The sequence below is a fragment of the Sander vitreus genome, chromosome 18, assembly GCF_031162955.1.
Source record: "Sander vitreus isolate 19-12246 chromosome 18, sanVit1, whole genome shotgun sequence".
Classification (NCBI taxonomy): Eukaryota; Metazoa; Chordata; class Actinopteri; order Perciformes; family Percidae; genus Sander; species Sander vitreus.
Window position 1 is genome coordinate 15,261,774 of NC_135872.1, and position 27,764 is coordinate 15,289,537.

General features: G+C 39.1%; 1 protein-coding gene across 1 annotated transcript in view; it reads left to right on the top strand.

Annotated features, from left to right (window-relative positions):
* Positions 1–893: 893 nt before the first annotated feature.
* The window catches only part of LOC144533773 (low density lipoprotein receptor adapter protein 1), a 41,618-nt gene continuing 14,747 nt past the window's right edge, over positions 894–27,764 (top strand). The window contains 3 exon segments of the mRNA XM_078275325.1: positions 894–1,172; positions 20,450–20,592; positions 22,619–22,731. Of these exon segments, the coding sequence (XP_078131451.1) occupies positions 1,088–1,172; positions 20,450–20,592; positions 22,619–22,731 (341 nt within the window). The 5' untranslated portion in view covers positions 894–1,087.

The window sequence follows — 27,764 nt, forward strand, 5'->3', positions numbered from 1 at the left end:
TCTTGTGACCACCTGTAACTGGCTCCAAGTCTAGTTCAACAATTTTGTACTTTATGCTATTTGAATATTTTTCTGAAGTAGAATGATCCAGTAATTCAAAAAAAAATCAAAGATGAGAGAAAAGCCAGAAACAACTTTGTGTGGCTGCTTGTCTCTACTGGTAATCATCTTGTGACCCATTTGAGTGTCCTTTTATTATTATTTAAGATTCCATTTTTAATTTATATTGTTAAAAAGAACTTACAGCTACTAGTAGCCTACTACTGATATCCCCAAATATCACCATGCGTACAGTATAGCCTAAAGTGTGTGGAGTGAGTGATGATGGGTAACAACAACGCTGTAATAACTGGTTGCAATCTTTAGAGGGCGCCAACATATAAAAAGAAAACTTTAAGCATTTTTTAAAATTGAAGCCTAGTTTTGTTAGTTGAAAATTTGTGCCAAAATATATTGTAATATAATAGGTATTCAGGTAATTGTTTTTTTATTACTTAACAAATCTGTGACCCAGCCTTAATTGCATTAAGAGGCTTTAACATAGTCCATCACTAAATTATCCAGAATTCTGTCATAATTAAAACAACAATATATGTTGTTTCTAAATATTAAACATGTTATGACAAGGGATGACATGGGCCTCTTTAAGAACAAAGGTTTGCAACAGTGCATCCACTAAGGTCAATAAACCACATAAAGTCCTATGAGACAAAAAGTTCGATTGTCAGCTCATTATCCATAAACTCATTAATGAGTATAAGTCCTTCACACTGCAATAATGATTTCTCATTAAGGTCGCTCCTTCAAACTGGAGCACTTTGGACTGTCAGCTCATCAAGGTTAGAGGGACACGCCCTTAACTTTGGAGACGGTGCAGTAGGTGCACGTGCTTACCCTCAGCTGGTTACCAGTTTCTGAGTGGGGAGAGAAAACGAGAGCGATTCAGGGTGGGAACTTATATCAGTGGTCTCTCTCTTCGCCTTTTCCATCTTTGGCGCATCCTCCGTCGAGCCCAGCCTGTTGTATTTACCTCCCTGTGGTAGAGAGACTGGGGAATCCACCTGGCGGAGAGCAGACACACCTCGGGATGGATGCCCTGAAATCCGCCGGCAGAGCGATTATCAAGAGCCCCGGAGTTCCGCGGCACACATGGGGAACTTCAAAGCACGAAAGTGAGTGAGACAATGTGTTTGTTGTAATGTTTGGATTTGGTACACTGTTGTAAAGATTTTGGCGACGTAGCAAAGGCAGTAAAATGTATCATAAGAGGGGAAGAAGGACAATATGAGCCACTGGCTGTTCGTAGTAAGCTAATGGACTGTAGTGTTTATACGTACTGGAGAGCTTTTGTTTGTCTTGTTGCCAAACGTAGCTAAGCTGAATGTTATGTGGTGTAAATAGCTTTTCAATTACAGGCTGTAGACTATTGTGTAGCTAGTTCAGTCTTAGTTGTAATTGCTTTACTTTACTTCCTTCTGAGTGAGCTGGCTAGTCACTGTCAAGTGTCCTTTACCAAAACAACTATAGCATTAATTACAACTAGCTACTTCAAACTGATACCGGAAATTAGTCGAATAGCCTACTAATCGATCCACAGAAGCATTTAAATGTTATTTAGAATATTTGATTAATCGTTTTAATTGTTTAATAAAGCTAATTAAATGGCAAATATCTCAAATGTTAGGATTTGCTGTTTTTGTGTGAGTTTATACTTTTTTTTTTTATTGAATATTGTGTTTTGAACCGTTGGTTGTTAGCCTAATCTTAGAATTTGCAGTGGACAATTTTCTCTTTTTTTTCCACATTTCATAAATTAAACAATTCATCATTTGTTCCAGCCCTAAAATTAAATACTAGGCTTCTACCGCCAATTTGTGCAATCAAATCCTACAACTAGAGAGAATGCAGGTTAGACTCAATACTGAATACCTTTTTAAGAAATAAGGAATGGAATTTGGGCATAAGTCTACAGTTTTTGTTAGGTTTGTCACTTTTCTTTCTCCCTAACACACGATCATGATGTAGTTTACGGTATAATAAATACTATGCCAATTAAAAAAAATCCTCTACATGTGTATTTTAAGGCAATACATTCAAGACAATATCATACATACTGTTATTAATGTAAACCTTATGCTTTTATAGATATTTTTTAGAATGACTTTAGGTAGGTAGGTAGGTAGGTAAATCACAACCAAATATCAGTAATATCAGTGGTATAATGAATTTCAGTGTAAACTGACATGTTGTTGTATCGTACATTTCTTTAATATACTGTATTATTTGCTAGTTTTTCAAATGATTCAGAAAATGTTATACAGCATGTGCATATTGCTCCTCGGTTACTACAGTGTGAAGTACAGGAGGTTGTGAGTGCTGCTGAGTGAAGGGTCAGAGCAACAGACCTTGACACACCATCAGTGACGGGCGGAGTGAGGGGCTGCCTGCAGCTCTGCCATCTCCCCGATGTGTGAAGTGTTGAATGCTCCCTCCCTGCAGCTACATCGCCTGTGAGCTTCTTGCTGCCATAAATGCTAGCATGCTGTTTTTTGTTTTTTTTGCCTCATTCTGGATTCCTGCTCACTGAATAATTGGCAGCCCTTGCCAGCTTTAATTAAACATGATTGATTAATTTCACATCTAGGAGGATGTGCTTAGTATCTTTACTCTCTCTAGGAAATGTTCTATATAAATGATTGAGTGTGGGATTCAAAAGTTTTCTCATTGGATTATGGCTTGGAGTCTCTGATGGCTTTGGATGCATTAAGTGACAGGTTGTCCTAAATAGTGTAAGATGTTGATGGCTGCTGGACTAAAACTTCTGATCTTGATTTTTGTGCAAACTTTGATGGATTGGAGTTGTTATTTTCCTCAACACTTCCAACATTACCATATTCTCCAAAATTACCATGGTGACTTTATGATGACAAAATCTGACAAACAAAACCATCAACATCTTGTATTGAAAGACATTGTCACATTGTTAGCAGGAGCCTCTGCATTGTGTATTTCTACTCCAATTGTTTTTTTTGCGTCAGAAAGAGAAGGAAGAAAAAAAAGTCGAATGATGTTATCGGAGCAGAATCTAGCTGTATTTCAACGCCGGATGACAGAAGCAGTTTGTGTCTGAGAGCCACCAGGGGAATCAGGCTGGAAAAATGTGAACATAGGCATCACAAACAGTACAGACAGACAGGGTGACTGCTGATGTCCAGGAGCTACTTAGCAGGCAATTTGGAGAGATAGGACAGCGTCTGTTTGCCAGCCTGTGGCGATGCGTCAAAGATGGCTGTCGGAATGCAAATAAGGCAACATTGCAGCTGCATGGCACATTCACACAAATTTTGTGTGATTTAAAGTTGGAAAAAAAGAGATGAATTATTTGTGTCCTGTCTATGACCGGGAGGAACGGCCACCTTAGTTAAATAACCCAAGTTAATGACCATATACAGTTAATTTGTGGACATATTCTGTTTAGTAACTGGCCAAGTTGTTTAATAGTGAAATTATACAGAGACATAATTTAAGGCCATGCACCTCATTTGGTTAATGGCACTTTTATATGTTGTTCTAATGAGCACCTTAGTCCCTTTTTAGATGTTAAAGTCGTGAAGCAATCTTATTAGGTCAGACCAAATTACACATCCAACACAAGTCTGAACTGGAAAACACTGAAGGAGCCAATGTTAGGTTGTTGATTAAGTTCTTTTCCCTTGTGGAGCGGAAGAGGCTACAGCCACAGTAATAGTCGGACCAACACTCCCCTCCCTACATTTTAGATTTTCATTCTGCAAATGAATATCCAACAAACTCCGCGTAGGGAGGTTGGTCGGGGTGGTGGATGGGTCAAACACAGGACTTTCACCCAGGAGACCGGAGATCGTGTCCCGCGTGTCACATTTCCTTCGTGTCCCGCGTGTCACGTTTCCGTTGCTTTCTTCTTTTACTAAACCCAACCCAGTTGTTTTTTTCATAAATCCAACCGTTGCTTTCTTCTGTTACTAAACCCAACCCCGTTCTTCTTTTCCTAAACCCAACCCCGTTCTTCTTTTCCTAAACCCAACCGTGCCATTGTTGTCCCGCGTCCTGTTATTGTTTTCGTAAATCCAACCGTGCCGTTGTTCTTTTTCTAAACCCAACCGGAGCTCCAAATGCAACGTCCCGTTCTGGCATAGACATACGCGGATAGCTCTAAATGCAAGCGTAGACATACACGCAGATGGCTCCAAATGCAACGTCCTGTTCTTCTGCGTAGACATACATGCGGATAGCTAATAATGCGTACACATAACCTGCGCCACTTGGCTTTAGAAAGTGGCGTGTATGTTTACATGAAGTCATGATATCACGTTGTATTTTTTGAAAAGAGCTAAAATTCAAGCATTTTAAAATGTCTGTACTTGACTGTCACCCCGACTGTGGCATTCCTAGTGTGCATTTTAAATGCTGTTTTCTTCTCACAGTATAATGTCTGACTCATCCATTAGGTCCTGTGACAACTATTACAACCAAATCTCTTCTTCTGTATTTGTACAACCTCAGGATGAGACATGAGAAATAAGTTAACTCCCTAACGAATAATACCATTTTTTTACTCTACCTTACTAACATAAAAAGATATATTTCTGAACATGTATGAGACCAGTCTTCAGTTCTCATGGTAGCAGAAAACCGACATGTACCACACTTCCCCATCGCCCCTCGTGGCAGTCCGTTGTCATCCGTTGAGGTTAAAGCCACTGGCAGGACGGAAGAGGACACAGCATGTGCCTGGAGTACAAGCCTTCCCTTTGGATCACATCACATAGAAGCAGTCTTTTCAAGTCCTACACACACTTGTCCTTGGCACCAAGGACAGTACAGTCTGCATCCATTTAAAATTGTGTCGCTTTGGAATAGACTGAGTTGAAACCATGTCCTCGGGTCTAGGATTGTTTTTTGTAATTATTTTAGTGGTGTAAATATCAAAGCTGGCTTCTGCAGCACAGCCATGTGATCAGTATCAAAGAAAAAAAACTGTAAAAAAAATAAGTAGCTTAATTTAGTTCTTGAATGCACATCTCAAGTGTTCTTCATGGCTGTAAGGAAAATATAGAATATACAGGTTATATACGGTTTGTATTGCTGTGCTTTGCAGTCCAGAGAACAGCTTGATCTGAAATTAGTGGACTCAACAGTCGTTAGGTTCGACTGGTTGGAAACTCTGGTAGTGAATTCAGCCTGCAGTTCTATTAAAGCTGACAGGGGCTTGTCTGAATGACATGCAGGAGGCAGTGGTGTCGGTTAGCACCGAGCCTCGAGGAGCAATTATCCCTCAATGGCTCGTTAAGACTCAGGAACCCGTGAGTCAGGGACACGCCAGTGAAGAGGAGGCAGAGCAGAAGCAATGGGAGGGAATGATGGGAATATACAGGATAATGATAGAGGGAATGTCAGCAATACATCCCTCTGCTTTCAATGTGATACAAAGAGGAGTTGATAATTGGGGACTGATGGAGCACTTGGATTTGTGTAATGATGCAAAATGAAAGTGTCATCAATGCGGCTTTGAGTTAGCCTGGAAATCCAGATCCAAATCCGAAAGATTAAGGGTCTGGCATTGAGTAATGAAAATGGCCCAACTCGAGGGGCGGCAACAAGCATGCATTTCTCACTGCACACAGTTGGATAACACTACGACCAATCTGCTGCCTCCACAAAAAATAGTAGGGAATTTTGTTTGTGTTGCTCAAAGAGCTGCAATATTTTTTTCAATTAACTGATGCTTGTTTAATTGATAAAATGTCCAAGGTGACGTCTTCTGACAAATCTGAGACATTAAAGATACTGACCCTAGAGAATCTTTGACCTTTTTCACTATTTTTGCTTGAAAAATGACTAAACCGATTAATCAGTTATCAGTTTAGTTGCAGATTTGTTTTGTCAATTAACCAATTGTTTCACCTCTACTTGCCTGAACCACTGAACAATTATTAATTCCTAGTTTACTCTTGATAATTCTCAAATTGTGCGATGAAAAAGTTTACAGTAGAAATAATTTGCATTACCTTAGCATCATCTGAATGCCATGCTTTCAGTGGCCAGGCCCTGTATTTATTTAACATGATGTCTACAGGAAAGGTTGAATTTGCATACAGTACATGTCTCTCTCTCTCTCTCTCTCTCTCACTCACTCACTCACTCACTCACTCACTCACTCACTCACTCACTCACACACTCACACACAAAATGTGTACCAAGAACAGACAAACAGAAGGAAACCAAAAAGCAAAGGTTTAAGTTGCATATACTGTTAAGTGTTTTTATTTGTAGGTGGCTTTGCAGGATTTTCCATTTAACAGTTGTGAAATATTAAGTCTTTCCTATAGTTAAGGTACAGGATCTGTCTGATAAATATTAAGGATAATCTTTATCAACCACATTGAAGACTTCTGATGGAGCTATTTAAATGAAGCAACAATGTGCTTTCTAAACCATACATTAAATAACCAGCATTTCCAGTTACGTTTAATGAAAAAACATTCAGTTATTGCATTTTGCACTCAATATAAAATATACACAGCCATTTAGAAGACCAGTTAAACCCAATATGTGCTCTTAGCTGAGCTTCAGTGTATGAGACGACAAATTAACTAAGCAGATTTCCCACCTATACGCTGCATAATTCATGCTTGCACACTCATCAGTCTCACCAGTCGCAGACTGAGGATAGACGGTGATAAGGTGATAAAGCACTGCTAATGAATTTTCATTGAACGTGCTTAGAAATAAGAAATCAATTAGACAGGTTACTTTCGTCTAAGATCAGCAGCTGCCAAAGTTGTGAGGTATTGCTTGCATTGCATTGGTGATTTAAGTTATTTAAACCCATTGTGTATGCCTCAGGGTCCTTTCAATTCATGACTCAAAAAGTTCACAATTGTAATGACATAATCAGGATTTGATCTTAAATAGATTTAACAAGATGACTCGGTGAACATGATGTTCAACTGCAGTTTTATTTGGTTGTATGAATAATAGAGGTTTTTTGTGAGTGCATGGCCTTTTTCCACTTTGGTCCGAAGAGAACTACATGAGCTAAATCCCCTCAACAGTGTGATCAGTTGGATTATTGTCAAAAGCACGGCTACTAGGGTGACAGCTCTGCATAGACTTTGTATATTTTCATATTCTGCTTGACTGTTTTTCCTCTGTTTTTAATTTATGTGGAACATCATGCACGGTTTCTGTGTCTTTTTTTCATAATTTCCTGTCTGTGACATTAGATCAAATATTGTTATCATGATCTTATCTTCTTTTACCAGCCACACTTTTTAGCTATACAGTAGCAACAAGGCTCTAGGGATGGCAATGTGTGTCTCTCTGTCTACCCACCACTGTGGTCCAGGCTGAAATATCTCAACAACTATTAGATGGATTGCCATGACATTTTGCTTAAACATTTATGTCCCTCTCAGAATGAATTGTAATAATCAGGTCAACATTTCACTTTATCCAATAGCTGTACTAGCTGTACTTAGCTGCACTAATAAACAAATGTTATCATGCTGACACGCAAAAAAGTAAGATGGTGAACATGGTAAACATTATATCTCACTTTAGCATTGCTATTGCGAGAATGTTAGCATGCTGATGTTAGCATTTAGCTCAAAGCACTGTGGTACAGCCTCAAAGAGCTGTTAACATAGCTGTAGACTCTTATGTTAGCCTGTCTTCCTGGTCAGTGGCCTACTGTCGCTTTCAATTTGAATTTATTATCTGTTTAACAAATGTCTGTTTTACATCATCCTTTTATGAATCCAGTTAATCTAACAAAGGTTCTGTTTTGGGTTGTCAAAAGGAGATACAGCATTAAATTAAGATTTAGGTTGCTGTCACACTAAACATGTTTGGAGCAGGTTAAATGAAACTCTGGAGCCTTTTTTGTGGTTTGTTTGGGCAGGTGAGAACAATGCTATTCAACCTCTCACTAAGTGCTTCACCACACTAAATGCTCCTCCTGTCACACTTGTCTTCTTGTGTTTTAATACTGCGGTTGCTATGGGGTATTTAAAATTGCTGCATTGTTTTTCTGTAATAGGTCTGGGTTTAATCAAAGCTTAGCGGGAGCCCTTCTGTCCAACTATCATTTCTGTATTAATGCCTTGAAATCCCCTATGTGCCCAGGAGATCCACCTTAATTCTTTCTTGTGGGTTAAGGATAACGGGACGTTTTGGAATAAGGATGTATTCTAACAAAACCAATTTTTCATGATTTTCATGACTATTTCACATGCTGTCTCTGTCTTGTCCCTGTAACATTTGAAGCTGCGAGTATATTTACTTAACTGTTACACTCCACAAATATTGATTTTAAAGCCTCAGCCTCATGTTATTAAGAACTGCTCCACATCATATTCTATATTGATTTTCTTTGAGAGTGTATAACATTTTCTCATGGCCCACAGTACATATACGTAGTTTGTGTAGTAAGTGGTTATGTTTGGTTAGTTGTATTAAAGCCTCCTAGGTTATCTAAGCTTATATTTTATCAATGTTAGCCAGTTTAAAATTGACCACTTTGAGGGCATCCTTTACTCCTGCACTCTGTAACACAGACTAAAGGCATGCCTGGCTCCTTGTTTCACCTCCATAATAAACACCAACACCTGTAATCCAAGTACAGTTTTAGTTTCTTAAATACAGCTCATTATTTGCTGCTATATGCTGCTCTCTGCAGTCTCTCTGTAGTGTTTTTAGCATCAACAAGGTTCCCCAGCCTGAAGTCAAGTGAATTATGCAACACAAGGAAACTGAGAGACCCTATCTTGGGAGAGCTGCTGCAATAACACACACCCACTTGCACACATACACCATCCAGCTTCCTGTTTAGTGTGTACAGTGAAGTCCTAACAGCCGAGTCCTTTTTCTGTTTGATGTCTGGGGTAGCTGTCTGTGAAATGGGATATGCTGTCACTCCGGTGTAAAAGTCTTTCTGAGCACGTTTTCTATTAGTGTGTGTGTGTGTGTGTGTGTGTGTGTGTGTGTAAGAGATTAAGTACTGCGTGTGTGTCAGCTGAACCTGCTCCTCCACTGGAGAGCTAAAGCCAATCTCCGTGTTCTGTTCCTCTGAAAAATTCAAACTCCCCTCACAATTTCTGACACATCATGTCCCCGTCTGAGCTCCGCACCAAGAGCCAAGCAACCCACTCTTTAACCCTTGTGTTGACTTCGGGTCACATTGACCCGTTTTCAATTTTTGTTTTATATCAGAAAATATGGGACGTAGAAATAAGCGCTGAAAGATTTAACAATTTAAAACGTTGGAAAAAGCAAAAACAAACTGTGGAAAAAAAGGTGTCAAAAACGTTGAGAAAACTTCTGTAGTGCTGTATAGAAACACGTTGTGCGTGATATTATGGTTAAAAACTGGCACAAAAAGCCCAGTAGAAGGTATCTTGATATACTGGTTGTCAAATTAATTGAGATGAGCTGTTGATGGTTGAACGGTTTCCTCTGATCATCTTGATATTAATTATGAAGCCAGATGATGAAAAATCTAACCATTGATTGATTGATTAATTGCTGGTGCTCTTTAGCTGTCTTGAATTATGTTGAATTCCTTTTTGTTTATCATTTTTGTCTTAAATTATTCACATCTATTTTACATTTAAAATTATTTTTATAGGTTTTTCTAGATTCTAGGTGCCCCTGGTTAAGTTAGATAAGGTCATACCATGACTACAAGGAAAGGGCCTCATTTTCACTGGGAATTTTAGGGTGATTTGCATACTTTTTTCCACAGGGTATCACTAAGCTAAACCCCCCCCCCCCTGTTTTATTTATTTTATGTTCTCCTAAAAAAGATGCTAGAAATAGCACCATGCTCCTTGTAGCCAGAATGGAAGATAAGCTCTGTCAAAGAAATTAAACATGATTTTACATCATTTTCATAGCATACTTAGCGGCTCTATAGTTGTCAAAGTCAGTTTACCGGTGAGGCTGTCCACCACTTTGGTCCAGACTGTATGTCTTAACAACTATTAGATGGATTGCCATGGAATCTTCCACAGACATTCATGGTCTCAACAGGATGAAGCCTACTCACGTTGGTTATCCTCTGACTTTTCCTTTAGCACCACCATTATGTTTTGTGTAAAAAGACTGGACAATAATTGGATGGATTGGCTTAAATATAGTACAGTATAGTAAAGCCCTTACAATGAGTTACGTAAGCATTTAGCTCAAAGCCCTGTTAAGTATAGCCCCACAAAGATGGTAGTATAGCTGTAGAGTCTTAGTCTTGTTTTTGTTTTACTACCATTATTATGGAAATAACCAATTTGTTCAGAGTATGTAATTTGCTAGATTTATATAAATACAGGACATAGCATTAACCTTTTTTGTCTTTGGTTGTGTCTCTGACGTCATAGTAAATAAATACATAAATAAAAATAAGCCTATTCTCTTTTTAACTCTCATACTGATATTAGGTAAATATGTATAAATTAGTTTGAATGGGCCATATCCAAACTGTGTAGCACAGCTTAAACACTCACATTGATTAAACTTTTCAATACACTAGAGACATTGAGACTTGAAAAGCCGAGGTATCCGGCTGTGTCAGACTAGCATCCATCAATCAGCTGGAAGGGTCTAAAGTGTTCTACCGCATTAGAGGGGATTCCTGTGGGAAGCCCTCATCTGTTACAGGGGCCACAGATACTCTGTCTCAAATGAGATCAGCTGCTCTCGAAGGTGACTTGTTTTCGCTTCTCTGTGATAATGGATGGGAAAGCTAATGATTGCTCAAGCAAAGTGTTGTTTTCCTAGAACTCAGCATGAGATAAGGGTCAGTAAACCTCTGGATTCATTTTTTCCTTTTTTCTTTTAAAAGTCACAGTTTTACCCTTGAATAGAAATAAAAACAAAAAATGAAATATAAACCTTTTGTTTCATGAAGGGATTTCTGTCAAGGGAGCTATTTATAGTTGATGAAGATGTTGAAATGGGCGCCAGCAGACTCCAGGGGGATAAGATCTGTATCAGCAAAGAGAGAATCCTGCCCTGTTTGAATTGCTAATGCAAACAATCCTTTCACGGTGCTAAGCAATTAAGCTTTATGAATAAATAGCCGTGAGGAAAGAGTTCCTTCAGTATCTGCATTGTTAATGTGGTTGTTATTTTAGCATGATTATTACTCATTCTCTAGTGAACTTTACTGTACCTCCATAATATAGGTGTTGATGGAGCCCTTCTTCTCTTTATACTTAACAATTTATTTTTCTCCTCAGTGGTTCAGTGTTTAAAATTCCTGTTTCCACATATACAAACAACTTTGAAATTGTTAAAGTAATAAATGTAGATTTGCATCACTTTGAACTGCCTGCCATCCTGGGGGTGGGAGGGTGTTGTTTGAGTTTATGTGCCCATTGATTGCTGCATAAACTTAGCACAAAAAGTAAGGAAATTTGTGTTTGGTACATTATTTCTCTGTGTTAACAATGCTTTTTGACAATAAATCTTATACCATTGGAAAGCCTGTTTAGGTCCCTTACAAATTATGTCCCATTTGTAAGAAACATGCATTTGTGTGATGAGCAGCAGCGCTGAGTATGTGGGTTGTGCCCATGAAAAATTTGCCAAATCTTCTCTGCCAATGCCAAAAAGCTTAAGTGTAAGATTTATTGCCAAAAAGCATTGTTACCACAGAGAAATAATCTACCAAACAAAAATGTCCTTATTTTTTGTGCTAAGTTTATTTGAAAATGAAAATAAACCTTGTTTGAAAAAAGTAATACATGTAGGTTGACATATGCATACAAGGTTATTGGGTAGAACATTTGACTTTAGTGCTTAAGACCTAAATGGAAATCTCAAAAGTATTAATTTAATAGACAGCAGCTGTCTACATGTTGGGCATAGACAAACGGTGGTCACTCAGTAAAAATTATCCAATGGACTTACAATGGACACTTACAGTGCAAGTCACCTCCATATTTGATGCCCTTTTGGTCAATGATAAACTAGAACTGTCAGGAGATTGTAAACAGTCTGTGTAATGAACAATCTCTCCTCTGGCAGTGTTGTGTTTGATTAATTGGCACAAAGTGAAGCAGATAAATGAGCATGTAAATGGCTTCACACAAGCTTTTCTGAATAAAGCCCTTATTTAACAGATAGGCTAGCAACTCCTCAGACCTAAACAGCAAAAAGGTTTTCAGTGCCATTCAAAATGACCCATATGTCTGCTCCAAAAATAATTGAAATGTAAGCCTCTATGGTTAAGGTTTTGTTAAATTTAGGCAGGTTTTATTTTGTGTGGAGTGTTAAATGTTGTAAATATATAACAAAATGTTCTATGTAAATTGGATAAATAGGTTTAAACGTACAATATGTAACTTTTCTGCCACTAAGGGTCTCTCAACGAAAACAATGGATTGTAAACATAATGACCAGACATTTGATGATGTAGGGAAGTGTGGAATTATGGGAGTTTTTATTGCTAAACGCTATCGTTGATTAGAATCTTCTATATACAGTCTATGATTAGAATGCATCTGTTCACGGACGAGTTTACCCATTCAAGTTTATTCACGTTACATTTAGTAACGTTTATTCATGTCATGCTAATAAAATAGCTGCAGTTTCCCCAACATAATTACGTTTTTCTTGATTCAATCATTGGTAGCTGGCTGACCAGTTAGCCGGCAAGCTAACATTAGCGGCTAACGTTAGCAGGTTTTACCACACTATCACACTATATTTCACATGCCAATGTCACCTTTTGGATTTTACCGGGCGGACGGGGTTTGTTGTAACGCTAGCTAACTACTCAACGAGGCTGAGAGACGGTTGTGTGGGTGGGGATTACCAGGGGGATCTCTGCGATGGCGATGATGTTCGATGCCTGTTGTGCAGCAGCAGAACATCTTCCCAGCTGCCCGATCTCCCCCGTCACTTCTCTGTAATCTCAACTACTCGTTTTGGTGCTTAACACACCCGTTGTCGGGTTAATGTAGCTAGCTAACTGTAAAGACGGCTAAACGCGAAGGGGGGAGAAATTCGGCAGGGAGGAGATTTTTGGTACAAACACCGTTAGTGTTTACAGAGACGTAGCTAGCTAGCTAGCTAACATTATGGATGGCCAATGTTGTGATTAGGATGCCTGGCTCTGATATTCTCTGTTTCCCGACGCTTCATTAAACTGCCGTTAGCGTCGTAAGCACCGGTTGGGGCTAACGGTAACTAGCTATGGCTACATATCCCGGCTGTGTTGTCAGCTATCATCCCGATTGATGTCTCTTTGTGCCGGGGGAATGAGGCAGGCAGACCGGAGTGTGCTAGCTGGCTAAATTAGTATCTATACAGCTAAAGTTAACGTTACTAGTGAACTTATTCGTGGGTTAGTGCTGCTTTTATCCATGGTCAAAACAATCCTACTACTAATAACTTGATGAGCGTGTTGAACGATGTTGTAACCCTATAATGTTATCCACCAAGCATTAGCTAGCATTAATGTTAGCTAGCTACTGTATACACTGTATACATCAGCACTATTTTACCTCAGTCCTCTGGAGATCAACACTGTTACTGGATGGTGTTATTTTCAGTTATTGCGGTGCCATTATACACTATGAATTCTGCATCCTGGAAATGCAATGGTGCTTTGAAATAAACTTGTGCTTTTCTGTCTGTGTACTTCTGCACAACATCACACCAACAGTCAATGTCTGCAGCGCAAATATTAGCACAATTTTTACTGTGGGGTGCTAGGTATACATAGACTACAGGAAGTTATTCAGGAACAAAAGTCAAACGTCTGTGTTGATTTTCAATTTGAGGCATTTAATGATGCCTGCCCGTGAAATAGCCCCAGTCCTAATTCCATTCTCTGGTTATCTTCTGGGACAAAACATGCTTCTTAAAGTAGAGAAGATAGAGCTGTTTTACTGCTGTATGTGAAAACGTTGGTTTGATCCTGTCTAATGATGTACAGTACAAAGCCTTTGGAGGACTGTTCCTGATGGGGGGTCAAAGCCTATGTTTTGCATAATAACTGCAGTCAAAGGCAATTTGCATTTAGGACATTATAGGAAAGCCTTTCAGGAGGTTGTGATTGTGGTTATCTATTTTAATAACTTACTTATTGCACATACTGCATCTTTTTAATGCTTCCAGGCACACTTAACAGTTAAATGCATTTAAAAAAATTTTTACAGCTCAGTTTTTTTTATTTTTTTTATTAGTAGCCTACTATTAAATGCTACATATATTTTATTTCTGTTTCTTGCTGTAGTTGAAGGAATAGTTTGTAATTTTGGGAAATAGGCTACTGTACCTTTTGCTAAGAGTTATGAGAAGATCGATACCGCTCTCATGTCTGTTCGCTAAATATTAAGCTTAGGTTAGCAAACAGTAAAACCACTACTTGTTATATTTACACTTTGTACAGATTATACAAACATGTAACCTGTCGTTTAGCGATATTTAGAGGTGCTGGTATACTTTGTTACCTTTTAGACAAAGCAAAGATAGTTGTTTGTCTGTTTCCGGTCTTTGTGCTAAGCTAGCTGTATATATTTACCATACCAACATAAAAGTGGTATTGATCTTCTCATTTGACTTTTGCCAAGAAATCTAATTAGTTTATTTCCCAAAATTTCAAACTATCCTAAAAAGCATTTAACACCTTATTAATAGTTTATGAGATTATATTCACCTATTATTCGGTTAAACAGCTACAGCTAGGCTATTTATGCTAGGTTGTGATTGATGTCCATGTTAAAAATGTCTTGCTATTTGTTTATGCTACATGCAGTCACTTGACAAATTAATATTTCCTCCGTCATATTCATAGTCTGTCCTAACTTTGCAGTAGCTCTATTTGCTCAGCCATGCATATAGATAACTAATTTCATCATTATGAGTAACAGCAGATAGTTTTGAAGTGAAAGCAATTATTGTTTTGGTAAAAAGGGGATTATGATGAAATATCCACACCAACACTGATTCACATAGGACCTCCGGGGCAAATAGTTGATTCATGACCCTGATTTTCATTTTATTTTTTTCCCTAATGATTTTTCTTGTCAGTGAGAATGCAACAAAAGTTTGATGACAGATGCTTGATGTATAAGCTAGTAGCCCATATTTTTAACAAAGTAGCTGTACTCATCATAAAGGGACCAAAATCCATCAGATTTTCAGATGATTTTTGGTTTCAAAAATGGCAATCCTTCCTCAGTTTCAGTCATTTGCTGCTTTTATTAGTTTTACTTAATAGTAAATGGATAATCTTTGGATTTTGGAGTGTTGGTCGGACAAAACCAGCAATATGAAGATGTCACGTTTGGCTTAAGAATTTTGTGATGGGCAATATTTTATAAAGGTGCTGCCGTTTTTGTCTGTAACACTTGCTTCTTAATCTTTTGCAACACTATCTTAAGGCAGCAGCTGCTCTGTAACATTCCTGTTATGTCAGGTTTATGTGTCCGTGTGAAATGAAGGGAGTCAAAGTTGACGCGGTAGCATTTTGAAATAGCTTGGCATGAGGTTTTGCATTTGGGCCCATTGGATGTGTAATATTCAATTCCAGAGTACTGCTCCAGATTAAAGCGCAGGGTAATTCCACGGTTATCTGAGCACTTTATGTGGTTTGTACACTTCCTTTGATGCCTAGCCAAGGTGTTCAGTAATGTAATGTGCAGGCACCACCTCCATGCTGCTGCTGGGCTGTTGGTGATAGAATCTGTGGTTGCTTAGCAACATAGGCTGTTTGATGATCCCATGACTCCATCTTTGTTGTTGTTGTTGACGTTTGAGTAGTGGCTTGTACTGTAGCTCTGATTGATAATCTGAAATATTAATACATTTTCCCAAGGCCCTCTAATAAGCTTTAAGCTTCTCTTATATGTGAAGAGGGGGAATTCTTTCTAATGTGAAGGTTCAATTAGAGCTAGAGGAAGTGAAGATACAGTAGGTGAGAGAGGTGAGTGGAGGGATAGAATTTAAGAAAACAGTGAGAAGAGCGAGAGCTTGAAAGGAAGGACTTAGCTTTACTTGTTCCGCCTCAAGGCAGAATCAGGAAACCAGTTACACACACACACACACACACACACCATCCCAGCCCACCATCTTCCCTGAATGTGCGGCCTATTTTCCCTGTCAAGGTGGTGTCCTAGATTCAAAGTTCCATCAGATGAGTAAAACAGTAAGGCAAAGGATGTGGAGGATGGGGGTGTCACTTGGGTCTAAAAACAAGCTGAATGCTTCTTTTAGTTTCTCATATATTGGTGTTGTACTTATTCCACACAATAATAAAACATAACTATTCATTCCATTGGATTTTAACCAATATGCTGTGTGAAACATCCTTACAAAAAATGGCCAGACTTACTGACCTGTAGGGCAATTGAAAACAGGGAATGCTTTTGTTATTTTGACCCTGGAGCACACACGTATTATTTTTTTTGCAATTAACTCTGATAATGGTATCTTGAAGAAATCATGTGTGTGAAAGACCCCTCCATGTGCACATGCCCTTTCTTTCCATATTGTGCCTGTGTGCATATCTACGCGCTCCTGTTTGTGTTGTTAATTAACCGTCAGTGTAGGTGTTCAGCCAGAGCAGAATTCATCCGGGTGCAATTTTTGACTTCTTATTGCAAATTAAATTACGGAGTGTGGAGTTCATGGAGACAGCTGGTGATCACTGCATGTAGCTGAAGGCGTGCAGAGCACATGGTATCTATTATTATTTTACAACAGTTGGATTAGCTACTGTGAAATGGCTACACTTAGTTTTCTGTTCAGGAGTGTTGAATATTTTAGTGCTCTACATCTCCGGGCAGTGGTATTATAACTTACACTATAACTTTAAAGTGAATACACTTGAAGCCCAGTGCAGCAAAATGTCATCAAATCGCTCTGTGCCTTCATTGTAATGCATTGATTCCTTTAGCTTGTGTTCCAACGTAATGGAATCAGTGCACTGCTGAGAACATGGCTGTGAAAGTGTTGCCAGGCATCAGTTTAATAAAGATGCAAACGTCATTAGTGCACCACCATGGCCTCGCCCTCCCTAATCTTGTTTTGTGCTTTTTTAAATTAGATCACGTCGACACACACTTTTACACGAACACACAGACTCACATCGATGACAAATGTATAGCATACTATATGTAGAAAAATAAAAGTTAATATTGCAAATGTTCAGTCTTCCTCAGTATTTTCTTCAACATGTTAAAATCCAATTAGCGTCCCTCCGCTTGTGCCTGTCACTCTCATCAGGCCCAGTCCCTTAACACAGGATTTATTAAAAATTGAAGAGCTCCTCTTTTAGGGGGATAATGTATTGGAAACCCTTCAGCATCAACACGAAGCCCTTTTTAATAATTCATGTGTGTAGCCTGGTGAAGACGCAACATGCACTGTGGCACTTTAGCATTTGTTTCTGTATTACAGCATGGGATGAGCCAAACTAAACTGAAGGATTGATTTTGGAGTTTATCAAGGTCAAGCTTATTTTAAGTGTTTGGAATCGACCCTAACTAGCAGTAACTATCATAAGTTACTGTTGTTGCTACACCTGTCAAGCTTTCCAATCTATCATGGTGTGTGTTCCAGTTTACAATGATGTTGCTAACCATCGATTTTATCACCTGAAATGATGACTGTCTCTAGCAGATTTGATCAGCTGAAGCTAGCTAAGTAATGCTAATTCCATGAGTTGGTTAAAAACCAGCTGACTTTTAAAATCAACGACCCTGTAAAACCCTGCATTCACATGGCGGCTACATGCTGAGATATACAGCATTAGGACTGAGACTAAAACTAGATGCCCCAGGTAAAAAGTCAGAAATGCTTACCAATTATGTTGAGGGCAAACTAACCAGTGAGTTTGGTAAAGTAACACTACTTCTGGTAATGGTAATGTGGTTGCTAGCATTAAACTTCCCCAAACCAAATAAAGAGCAGGACACTGATATAGAAGCATCTTGGCTCCCACATAGTGGATGTTCCAAACTAGGAATATACTCACTTTTGGCCCAAGAAGGGTAGATGGTAAGCTTGTTAGCTGGGCGTACTAATGTTTGCATCTTATGTTAATCAGATAAGCACATTGCTTAATCAATTTGGTACACTTTTGCTCTTGTATTTTTGGTTAAGTAAACGCTAAAAACTGGCCTGTAGTGCTGAGTGACGGTTGCTAAGTTATAAATGTACAGTTGCTGTTCAGGGGACGGGTTTAATGAACGGTAAATTGACAATACCATTTCTTTTCTTTTTTTCACCCCATTTGCGTTCTTTCGTCATTAGCTGTTCTATCTATCTGTCAAAAACTGAAGAAAAACCCCCCACAGCTTTTAGTAGCATAATATCAGTTAAAACATATTTCAGGGATTAGTACACTCAAACCTTATAAGTGGTGTAGACCCATGCAGATATTTTGGGTTTTATTTGCCAAGATTGTCAAATATCCACTACTGAGGATTTTGCTGCCACCACAATACAATGGAAGTGAATGGAATTATGTTAGTTTTGTGATGTTTAAAGCATTACCAAAATCCTTTTGAAAATTTCAACAGTAAATGACTTTCCACTGATAGTGTCCCTTATATTATTATGCCGTATTATCCCGTATGTTGTTAAGAGTGTTCTTCAGCGACAGACTGAAACCCCCTCCCTGTGTTGAGTAGCTGAACCTGACCTCTGGCCTCCTGTGGAGAGGGAAAAGAGGAGGGATGCATTTCTCCCTCATGGATCAATACTGCATTAAAGAACCCTTCTTAAATGGCCGTGAACCTGCAGTTTCTGAACAATGAATTGCTTTAAGTATTAAAGGAACATCTTCTATTAGACAAAATGAGACTTTAAAGTATCAAACTCCTCTCATCCACAACAAGTCAAAAGCAACCAGCCATGCTGCCCACAATGTACATAAGCAATCACATTTAATAAAATCAAATGCGCTCTCTGGTTTTGTAGCAGTCCCCATCGTATGATTGAAGATTAGTTAATAATTCAGTTGTTGGAAGCGTAAGGGGATGGTGTTCTCTGCTGTTCGCCTTCACAGCTGCATGGGGCCTGCCAGTGACAGATGGCTCAGCCCATGTGGAGAATTTGATGCCAGTATAGCCCAGTAGAGTGTTAGACACGTATTGTGTGTCTCTTTCTATTTCTTTCTTTCTTTCTTTCTTTCTTTCTTTCTTTCTTTCTTTCTCTACATGCTCCTCTTGTTCATACTCTGTCAATCTAACTCTCTCATTTCAGTGTGTGTGTTATGAGCAGACATACCTCTGATAAATGGACATAAAACCTTTGTTTCCCTTCGTCTTACAGTTGGTTATGCATATGCTGTTTGGTTGTCTTCATCACAGCAACTTTGGTGTTAAAAGAATGCTTCTAAATGCTGTGGATTAATGCATCATGTTTCACTCATTGCCCCATTAAGATGATCACAGAATGTGGTCTTTTGTATAGTTTTGTATGTTATCCCTCTCCTGATGCTCCACTGCAGACTGTGTCCAGGTGTCGCTGGGAGATATTTTAAGCTCTCTGCATGGGCGTAGTCCCTCTCCCTGTCTACAGTATTTTGCTAGAGGACAGTTTGGTGCTACCTGTTGGAAGTCACAGCAACAGCATTGCAGCCATTCTGTAAAGTCAATCAGAGCCCAGCCGATACTGGGTTTGTTGGGCCTGTGGAGCAGTTTTTCTCTGACACCCATACTGTTTTCTAATATGGAGACCATAGTGTCTTATACAGTAAGCGATGGAAACAGATCTCAGTTTAATAGAACATATTCAAATTCATGAAATGAAAGCATGGTGTGGAATACGTGGATCCCTTGTGGATGGTTTCATACACAAAATAAATTAGTTTCTTCACTTAGTCGAGTTGGACTTAACTAATTCTTATCTTAAATTGCACACACATTCAACTTTTCTTATTACACAAGTGTAATAAAAAAAAAACATTGCAGAGCTCCGACATTTTAGCACTGCAACAATTTTTAAATGTTTTTAAAATCATTACATAATTTGTGCAAAGTCTGACTGTATATCCACACCACTGTCTGCTCAGCTGTGACGTTACTCTGCCAACCGTCATGCTGTCTGTGCTGAGTATTGTAAACAGTCTGCCCAACAAACAATGCAATGAACAAGCTGACTTGATAACTTATTCTGACAGACTTTTAGGATTTTAAATGGAGTTTCTTAACATGTGAATCACCTTTCAAAATAACTTCTAATCCCATACACGGTGTGATATGACTAAATGGATTATGTTCATCTATCATTAGCAAGCACCCATCCACAACTATTTAAAAGATAATAGTTCTGCAAGTTTTTCTGGACTTTTATAAACGAAGCACATTTCACTTTAAAATTCTTCTTATTAAATCCCTTGTTAGGCTGTATTGGGGCATTTTGGTGATTTCCTATGTTCTTTTTTTTGTCCAACCAGAGCTACCAGAGAACTGGACGGACACCAAGGAGACTCTGCTGGAGGGGATGGTGTTCAATGTAAAGTACCTGGGTATGACTCTGGTGGGCCAGCCCAAAGGAGAGGACATGGCGTCAGCTGCCATTCGCAGAATTGTTGCCACGGTTAGTCACTGGTCCCTTTCTGATTCATACAACCTTTTTATAATGGAAGTTATATTTATTCTTGCATGCAAATCTCGCTACTACACTTGGATTTTATTGTAAGTACTGAATACACTACATACATGTGCAGTGATTCCGATATTTCCAAACAATGTTGCATATAATTCTGTAGGCAAGGTCAGGACCTTCAATAGCAATGGGAAATTTCCAGAGTGACATAGTGAAGATTTCAATTACAGCAATGCTTTTTATAGAAATTCTCTTTGGGATTTGTGAAATTACAGCCTCAAACTGCAACACACATTATCTGAACGACTTAAAGGGGAAGACTTTAGGACAATATTTTATCAGGAAGGTCATTTATGATCAATTGGTATATTTGCACCATATCTACAGTATCCTACAACTTGGGGTACCACTACAGACAGTATTTGAATATAAGATGTCCTTTATGTGAGTATGTCAACCATTCACAGCTCAGCAAATGTATTCTCATGGCTAGAAAACCATCGTGGACACTGTCAGAATCAACCAATTCAGTATTCAATGTTGGCATGCAGGACAAACAGTCCTGGAAAAAGTTTAGATTCAAATGTTCTGTAAAAATATCTAACTGCCCATCAGAACAACTTTAAAACTGAGCAATCTGTGTCATTTACCTTCAACTTTCTGTAATTCTCTTGGCATGTAGTAATAGTTGGGTCATGTTTCTATCAAGGTCAGTATAGCTGCATGAAAACATAGCTGCTAATCCAGGATTATCAGGGGATGCACATGTGCAGCAGTGAAATCAGTGATATGTTTACTTAACAGCACTGAGCCACACGGGGGATTTCTGAGCATGGTTTTCTACATCAATTCAGAATCCTGTTAGTTTTCACAAGACTATTTTGAAAACTGTGAAAAAACTGTTGCATTTAAACCAGTGAGTTTGTAGCCATACAACAAATATTTGCACATTTTTATAAACGCAAACATATATTTCCTCTTTCCATTTTTCTTCCATGCTCACACACATGCACACACTTTTTCACCAAACGCTGCCAACAATAAGAATGTCTAATCTGCCAGAAGGCTTTCTCTGCAGAAAGAAAAGCCTGGCACAGTCAGCCTAATCATAAACCCCCCACTTCTCAATTAGAGACTGAACCGAACCTAATGACAGGATTAAGATTCAATTCATTTACAACAGGACAGGAAAAGCAACTCTGTCTGTGTCTGTTCCCTTGGAAACCAATTAACCTGAATGGGATTACTGAATACATTTGTGACTTTTTCATTTGCTACATGCTTTAGTCAGGCATGATAAGACAAGAGGGGATGTACCAAATGTATAGAAAACTGAACTTGGCGTATCTCAAGCTGAGAGATTGTTTTTTTTTTTTTTTTGCCTTGTGGCGCCACATGGTTAATATGACAGAAGAAAACGTGGTTGTTAGCACTTCCTACATGAATGAGGTGTCACAGTCAGCCATGGTACTTGTTCCCTCTCTATTATAAAGTCAGTTTCCCATATTGTAAGTGCTGTGGGTATAAGCAGAATCATTTCTTCCCCCTCTGTATTCCCTCACAGTCACACTATTGATTCTTAACCTGATATAATTTGGGTGTGAAACTAAACTGCTCTCATTTGCTAGCTTATTGCATGGTAAGGAGGTCATTGCTATTGTCAACAGGCGCTCTCGCAGACCACAAGCTCAGCACTCTGGCTGTATTTCCTGAAACTCCAGATGGAGCAGAGCGGCAGGGGGAGTGAGTGGCTGCCAGCTCGACCTCGAGTTGCAATGTGTAGCCCTCATCCTGGGGTACACATTGCAGCTTTCCAACCTCCCGGTTCTGTCACCTTTAGAAATTCCCCACATTTCTGGGACCACTCGTGCAGGCTGCCCAATTTTGCTCTGCAACCACTGTTGCATCTGAGCGTTTTTGGTCTGTAATCAGATGTAAGATCATCTCGTGGCGAGATGTTCCCTTTTCGATTTTAATGTTTGTGTTAATGTGTTTTTATATTCCATATCCACCACAGGCCAGAGCCAGTGCTAAGAAGTTTCGTAAAGTAACATTGACGGTCTCACCAAAAGGCATCATCATGACAGACACAGAGACTACAGACCTCATAGAAAATGTCTCCATATACAGGTAAATCAAAGGTACTGAATTCAAATACATTTTGAAGAGAAACTTGCTCAGTGGCTGGGCTGATTGAGACAAACACTACAGCAGAGCACACACACAAGTATTTTAGATTGTTATTTTGTCAAGCCATTTACTGTTTAAAAGATATCTTAAATACTGTAACAAGTGTCTGCTAATACATGTTACAAGTGGTAGTGACCTCATTTAGGACTACTGGCTTCATGCAAATAATTTAAAACATCATGTAAAGCATTAAGAATTCCATGCACTGCATGCAGAGTGTAACTTTACATTTTCATATACTTACCTCAAAGAGTAATTGCCTGACTTTATAAGGATGGTTGAGCAATATGACACGATACATAATCACTTAACATGGGTTTATTAAATGCATGGTTCATCAACTAAATGATTCCATATTTGATTGTGGTTCACCTATGTTAATAATGCTGGTAACAAAGAAGTGGCTTCATCTGATACACTAAGAAACCTATATCCTCTATCTAGGTCACTTTCCCCTCTGTCCATTGCTTGGGCTCTTTTTGCAGGATAAAACCGAGCAGTTTTCTGCTCAGAGCTGTTGTGAGTCTCATGTTAGATCAATTCACTTGGAAACCAATAATGGGATGGCAGGAGGGGGTCGCCGGGGGGTTTCAGATACTGTCTCTCTTTGTGTCAATGAAAGCTAAGCTTTTTCAGCACCATGCTAGGTTGCAGTCTACCTGTGTGTGTGTGTGTGTGTGTGTGTGTGTGTGTGTGTGTGTGTGTGTGTGTGTGTGTGTGTGTGTGTGTGTTTGTTTTGGTTCCCCTCTCTGGATAGCATCCTGTAATATAGACTGGGCCTCATGTCATTGAGGATTACAGTCTAAATCTCATATGGCTGGACTGTGATTACAGAACAGGCTGTTATAAAGAAAGTGTGTGTGAGAGGACACATGTGGATGGTGTGTGTGTGTCTGCATCTCTTTCTGATCCACCTTATCAGCGGTAACAGACCACAGGCCAGGGGAATCAGCCTCGTCTTTGATCTCCTTCTCTTCTCTCCTTATCTTCCTCTCCTCTCCCCTTAATTTTTACTGTCTAGGAATAAATCTTTCTTTTCTGCTCTTATTAACATGAACAGAGCTCTGAACACCGGAATACCCACGACTAATTGCCCACTTTAAAACTCGCTCTGCCAGCCTTTGCCAATACTCGCGGGTAATGATAGGAGAGTAGGGCCACATGCAGAGCTCGGGTTGACTGAGGATTGATTTATCCCCTTTATGAGACCCCACCCCTGCCCCCACGTCCTTACAGCCCCTTTTCCCCTCTTCCCCCTTATAATCCACTTAATGGCCAACACAGCAAGTGAAGGGTGAAAGAAAGTGGAGTGTAGATGTAAGGGAATAAATCAGACTGTTTATTGTGTATCATTGTACATACATTGTGTATGTTTATCCGGTATCGGGTCGCGGGGGTAGCAGCTCCAGCAGGGAACTCCAAACTTCCCTTTCCCGAGCCACATTAACCAGCTCCGAGTGGGGGATCCCGAAGCGTTCCCAGGCCAGGTTGGAGATATAATCCCTCCACCTAGTCTTGGGTCTTCCCCGAGGCCTCCTCCCAGCTTAATTTTGTATTCACACTAACTGGAAGACAGGCTGTTTCCCTCGGGCAAAGCTTTAGTGGGGGATAGACAGGGAGGCATTGTTCCATCACATTGAAAATAGGATCCTCACAGCCATGACCCTCCCATCCCATCCATCCACACACAATGAAATATCTATCAGTTTTCACAAACTGATGTTGAATTCAGCAGCATTGACTGTCACTCAGCTCCTGACAAGCACAATTTACAGTACATCTAATTTGCAGCATCAGACTCAGATTATATTATCATGAGGTTAATCTTCCAACATGAGCATGTCTGCCTTGTAGTGCTGCCGTAGGTCTAACTGGTGTCAGGGATTAGACCAAGGACTAAACCACTCAGGAGGTTTAATGATATTCTACAACAACAGTAAAGCTGGGTTATTTGGACAATATAATTTTCTTTTGATAATTTGGTAATATATAGCTTTGCAGTGTTTCCCACAGATAGACTAATTTGTGGCGGTGTGCCACACAATCAACAATTTTTTTTAACGCTATTTAAAACACGCAGCGTATTCGTTCAGCTGCATTTCCCTTCTCTGCTCTCCTCCATCTCTGTCACTCGCGTCTCTCTCACACACGCGCACACACACACACACACACACACACACACACACACACACACAGCCCCTCCCCTCCGTGCTCGCAGCGTCTGTCTCCATGACAACGAGAGAAGGCGGCTGGCGAAATTCACAAGTTCACGAAAGGTTGGTATCTCGTGAACACCTTTACACAGTCACACATTAAAAAGTGCTATAAAAATATTTTAGATTCTAAATACAATGTTGTCAGTGTGTTAATGTTGGAGTCCCGACCCAATTTTTAACAAACAAGCGATTGCGCCGCCTTTAGAAAGTTAACTAGTTGCAAGTTTGCGGTAAAATGCAGTTGGGTTGTCGAGGTCAAAACACTAATATGTAGCAGCTGTGAATCAAATAAACTTATTATAAATAATATTATGTCATTGTTTTACTCTTACACTGAATGTTTGCTTCTTCAATCCAGATGAGTATTGAAAAGTATTTTCCGCGACTGAAAAAAGCACGTGTTGAGGATGAGGAACAGCCTGAACGGAGCTAAAGGGAGTAAGCGTAGTTCAGAAAATGCCAGACTATTATTTTAAATCAGAAAATAATGGATCAGTATATATATATATATATATATATATATATAAAAAAATCAAATCTTGCATTTCATGGCTCCGAACACAAGGTAATATCGGTGAAACAAAACAAATTGTGTTTTAGGGTTAGATTTGCCACTTGCAGATCAGTAGACACGTGTAGGCTTGTATTGATGGGCTTTTATGAACAATACTGTATAAACCTAATCTTATTTTTATTTCTAAAGAATGATACAGACAGTGATACCTACATCTACCAACGAGCAGAACATTGTGAGGTGTGTCAGCTTCCATCTGGACTGGTGTTACTGATTCATATTCTGACATGAGCTCTTAGAGACCGACCAGCATATCAATCAGCAACACATACTGCTCAGAACAGGAGAGGTAGACGTGTAACTGACACTCCACCTGTTAATGATGCACATTGTTCTGATACTATTAGATCTGTACGACGTGTCTGTCAGATCCCCTGAACAGTGTGCTATCTTTGCCCTATACATTCAGGAAAGTGTTTTTCCATTTCCCGTTTGAGAATTTGCAAAAATGTTTTGACGACTGCTTCCATGCAGCAACCGCAAAATGCGGTTTTTCATGAATGCACTTATGTCAGATAAAAAGTTAAACACAAGGTAGTCCATTGTTGTGTTAAACAGCACACCTGCTTTATTCAGTGTATGTAGAGAATCCGAAGCTTTGATGTATGAAGTTCTATTCACGCTTTGTACTGTAAATATTGAAATATTTCCATTGATATTCCCTCTCTGCCTCACAAACACCGGTGCTCTACACAGCGAGGCGATCAAAGGCTTGCGGTCCACGGAGCTTCTTTGGAGATATGATGCAGACTGACAGCTCAGCTTCTGTTGTTCAAGCTTAGTGAAAACTCTGATGCTGTCAATTATTTTTTGTTTCAAGCTGAAGGCTTATTCTTGGAATATGATGATCCATTGTGTAGCACATTGGTGGCAGCATTTTTTTAAGTTTATTTTTTACCAATTGTCTTAAAATCTGCATGCACAAGGGTTTTTCAGAGACCTTTTTATTTCATCACACTCCATAGAAGTGACTGTACATGGAAGAATCAGCTTGTGCGACTTTGCCAAAAAGATGAAATCTGAAATGTGTATTCACTCCGATGAGACATCTACGTTTAGGGATTTATATTATTCTCACGTGGATGCTATATTATAATGAACTATTTTCTGTGCCCATACTGCATGATACATAGTTGTGAAACTCTTGCTGTTGGTAATAGAAGATGGGATGCAACTTTCATAAGATCCATGTTGTTCATCATTGTGTAATTCTGGACACAACTCAAGGTAATATTACAGTCATAGATTATTGCCGATACTGTAGGCACTATATGAGCAGTGCACAGACCTGTTTGCTCATTGTGCTTATGTTCACTGCTGAAATCATAACGTGTTGTGGTCAATGAACCGCATTTCTTGTTAAAATGCATTTGTAAAAGTCTGTCTCAGATCTTCTGGGCAGCTCTCTACTGCAGTATACGATAAGAGAGAGGATTGATGAGTTCCAGGCATGGCTGTGTTCGCAGACTTTGTATCTTCAGGCTACGTTCCTCTGAGTGCCCATGGTTATTTAGAACCTTTTTATTTAAACTTTGTATAACACGCTCAGGATGGGACTTTCTAGTAGAACTATGAGATACGTTTATAAAAAAGAAAATCAAATTAGTTTCAGCTTTTAAATAAGCTTTATTTACCTATTAATAGGTAAATAAAATCCCCGAAACATTGATTTCTTAAATGACAAGAACACTGCTTTACCATCACTACAGTTACAGATTTGATTTATATTGATAGTACTTCTATGTAATACTGTACTACTGCCAAATTAACAATTAACATGCATCATTGTGCAGTATATAATACATTAATTTATTATCAATAATTTATACGTATATTAATATTATTAAAAACCAGTTGAAATTTAGAGAGTGCACACACAGCAACATAAAACTTGCTCAGACAATTAAAGCCCACAGAAATAAGTGAAATTTAGGTTCTGAAAAATTTTAGGGAGAAAGTGGATACTTAATGTAGGTTTAAATTGAGCAGTTTGGTTACATCACACTTGTTTTCCAAACTTAAATAGGTCAACCCTTTCAACTTTTTCACAGCTAATTTTTCTGCAATTAAAGCCCAAATATAAGAGCACTGGGGAGAGGGGAAATGCAGTGCTGGCTGGGTGTCCTGGGCATTGCAATGTGGGTCATACATCAGTGGTGCAAGGCAGCAAACAATCTGGGAGG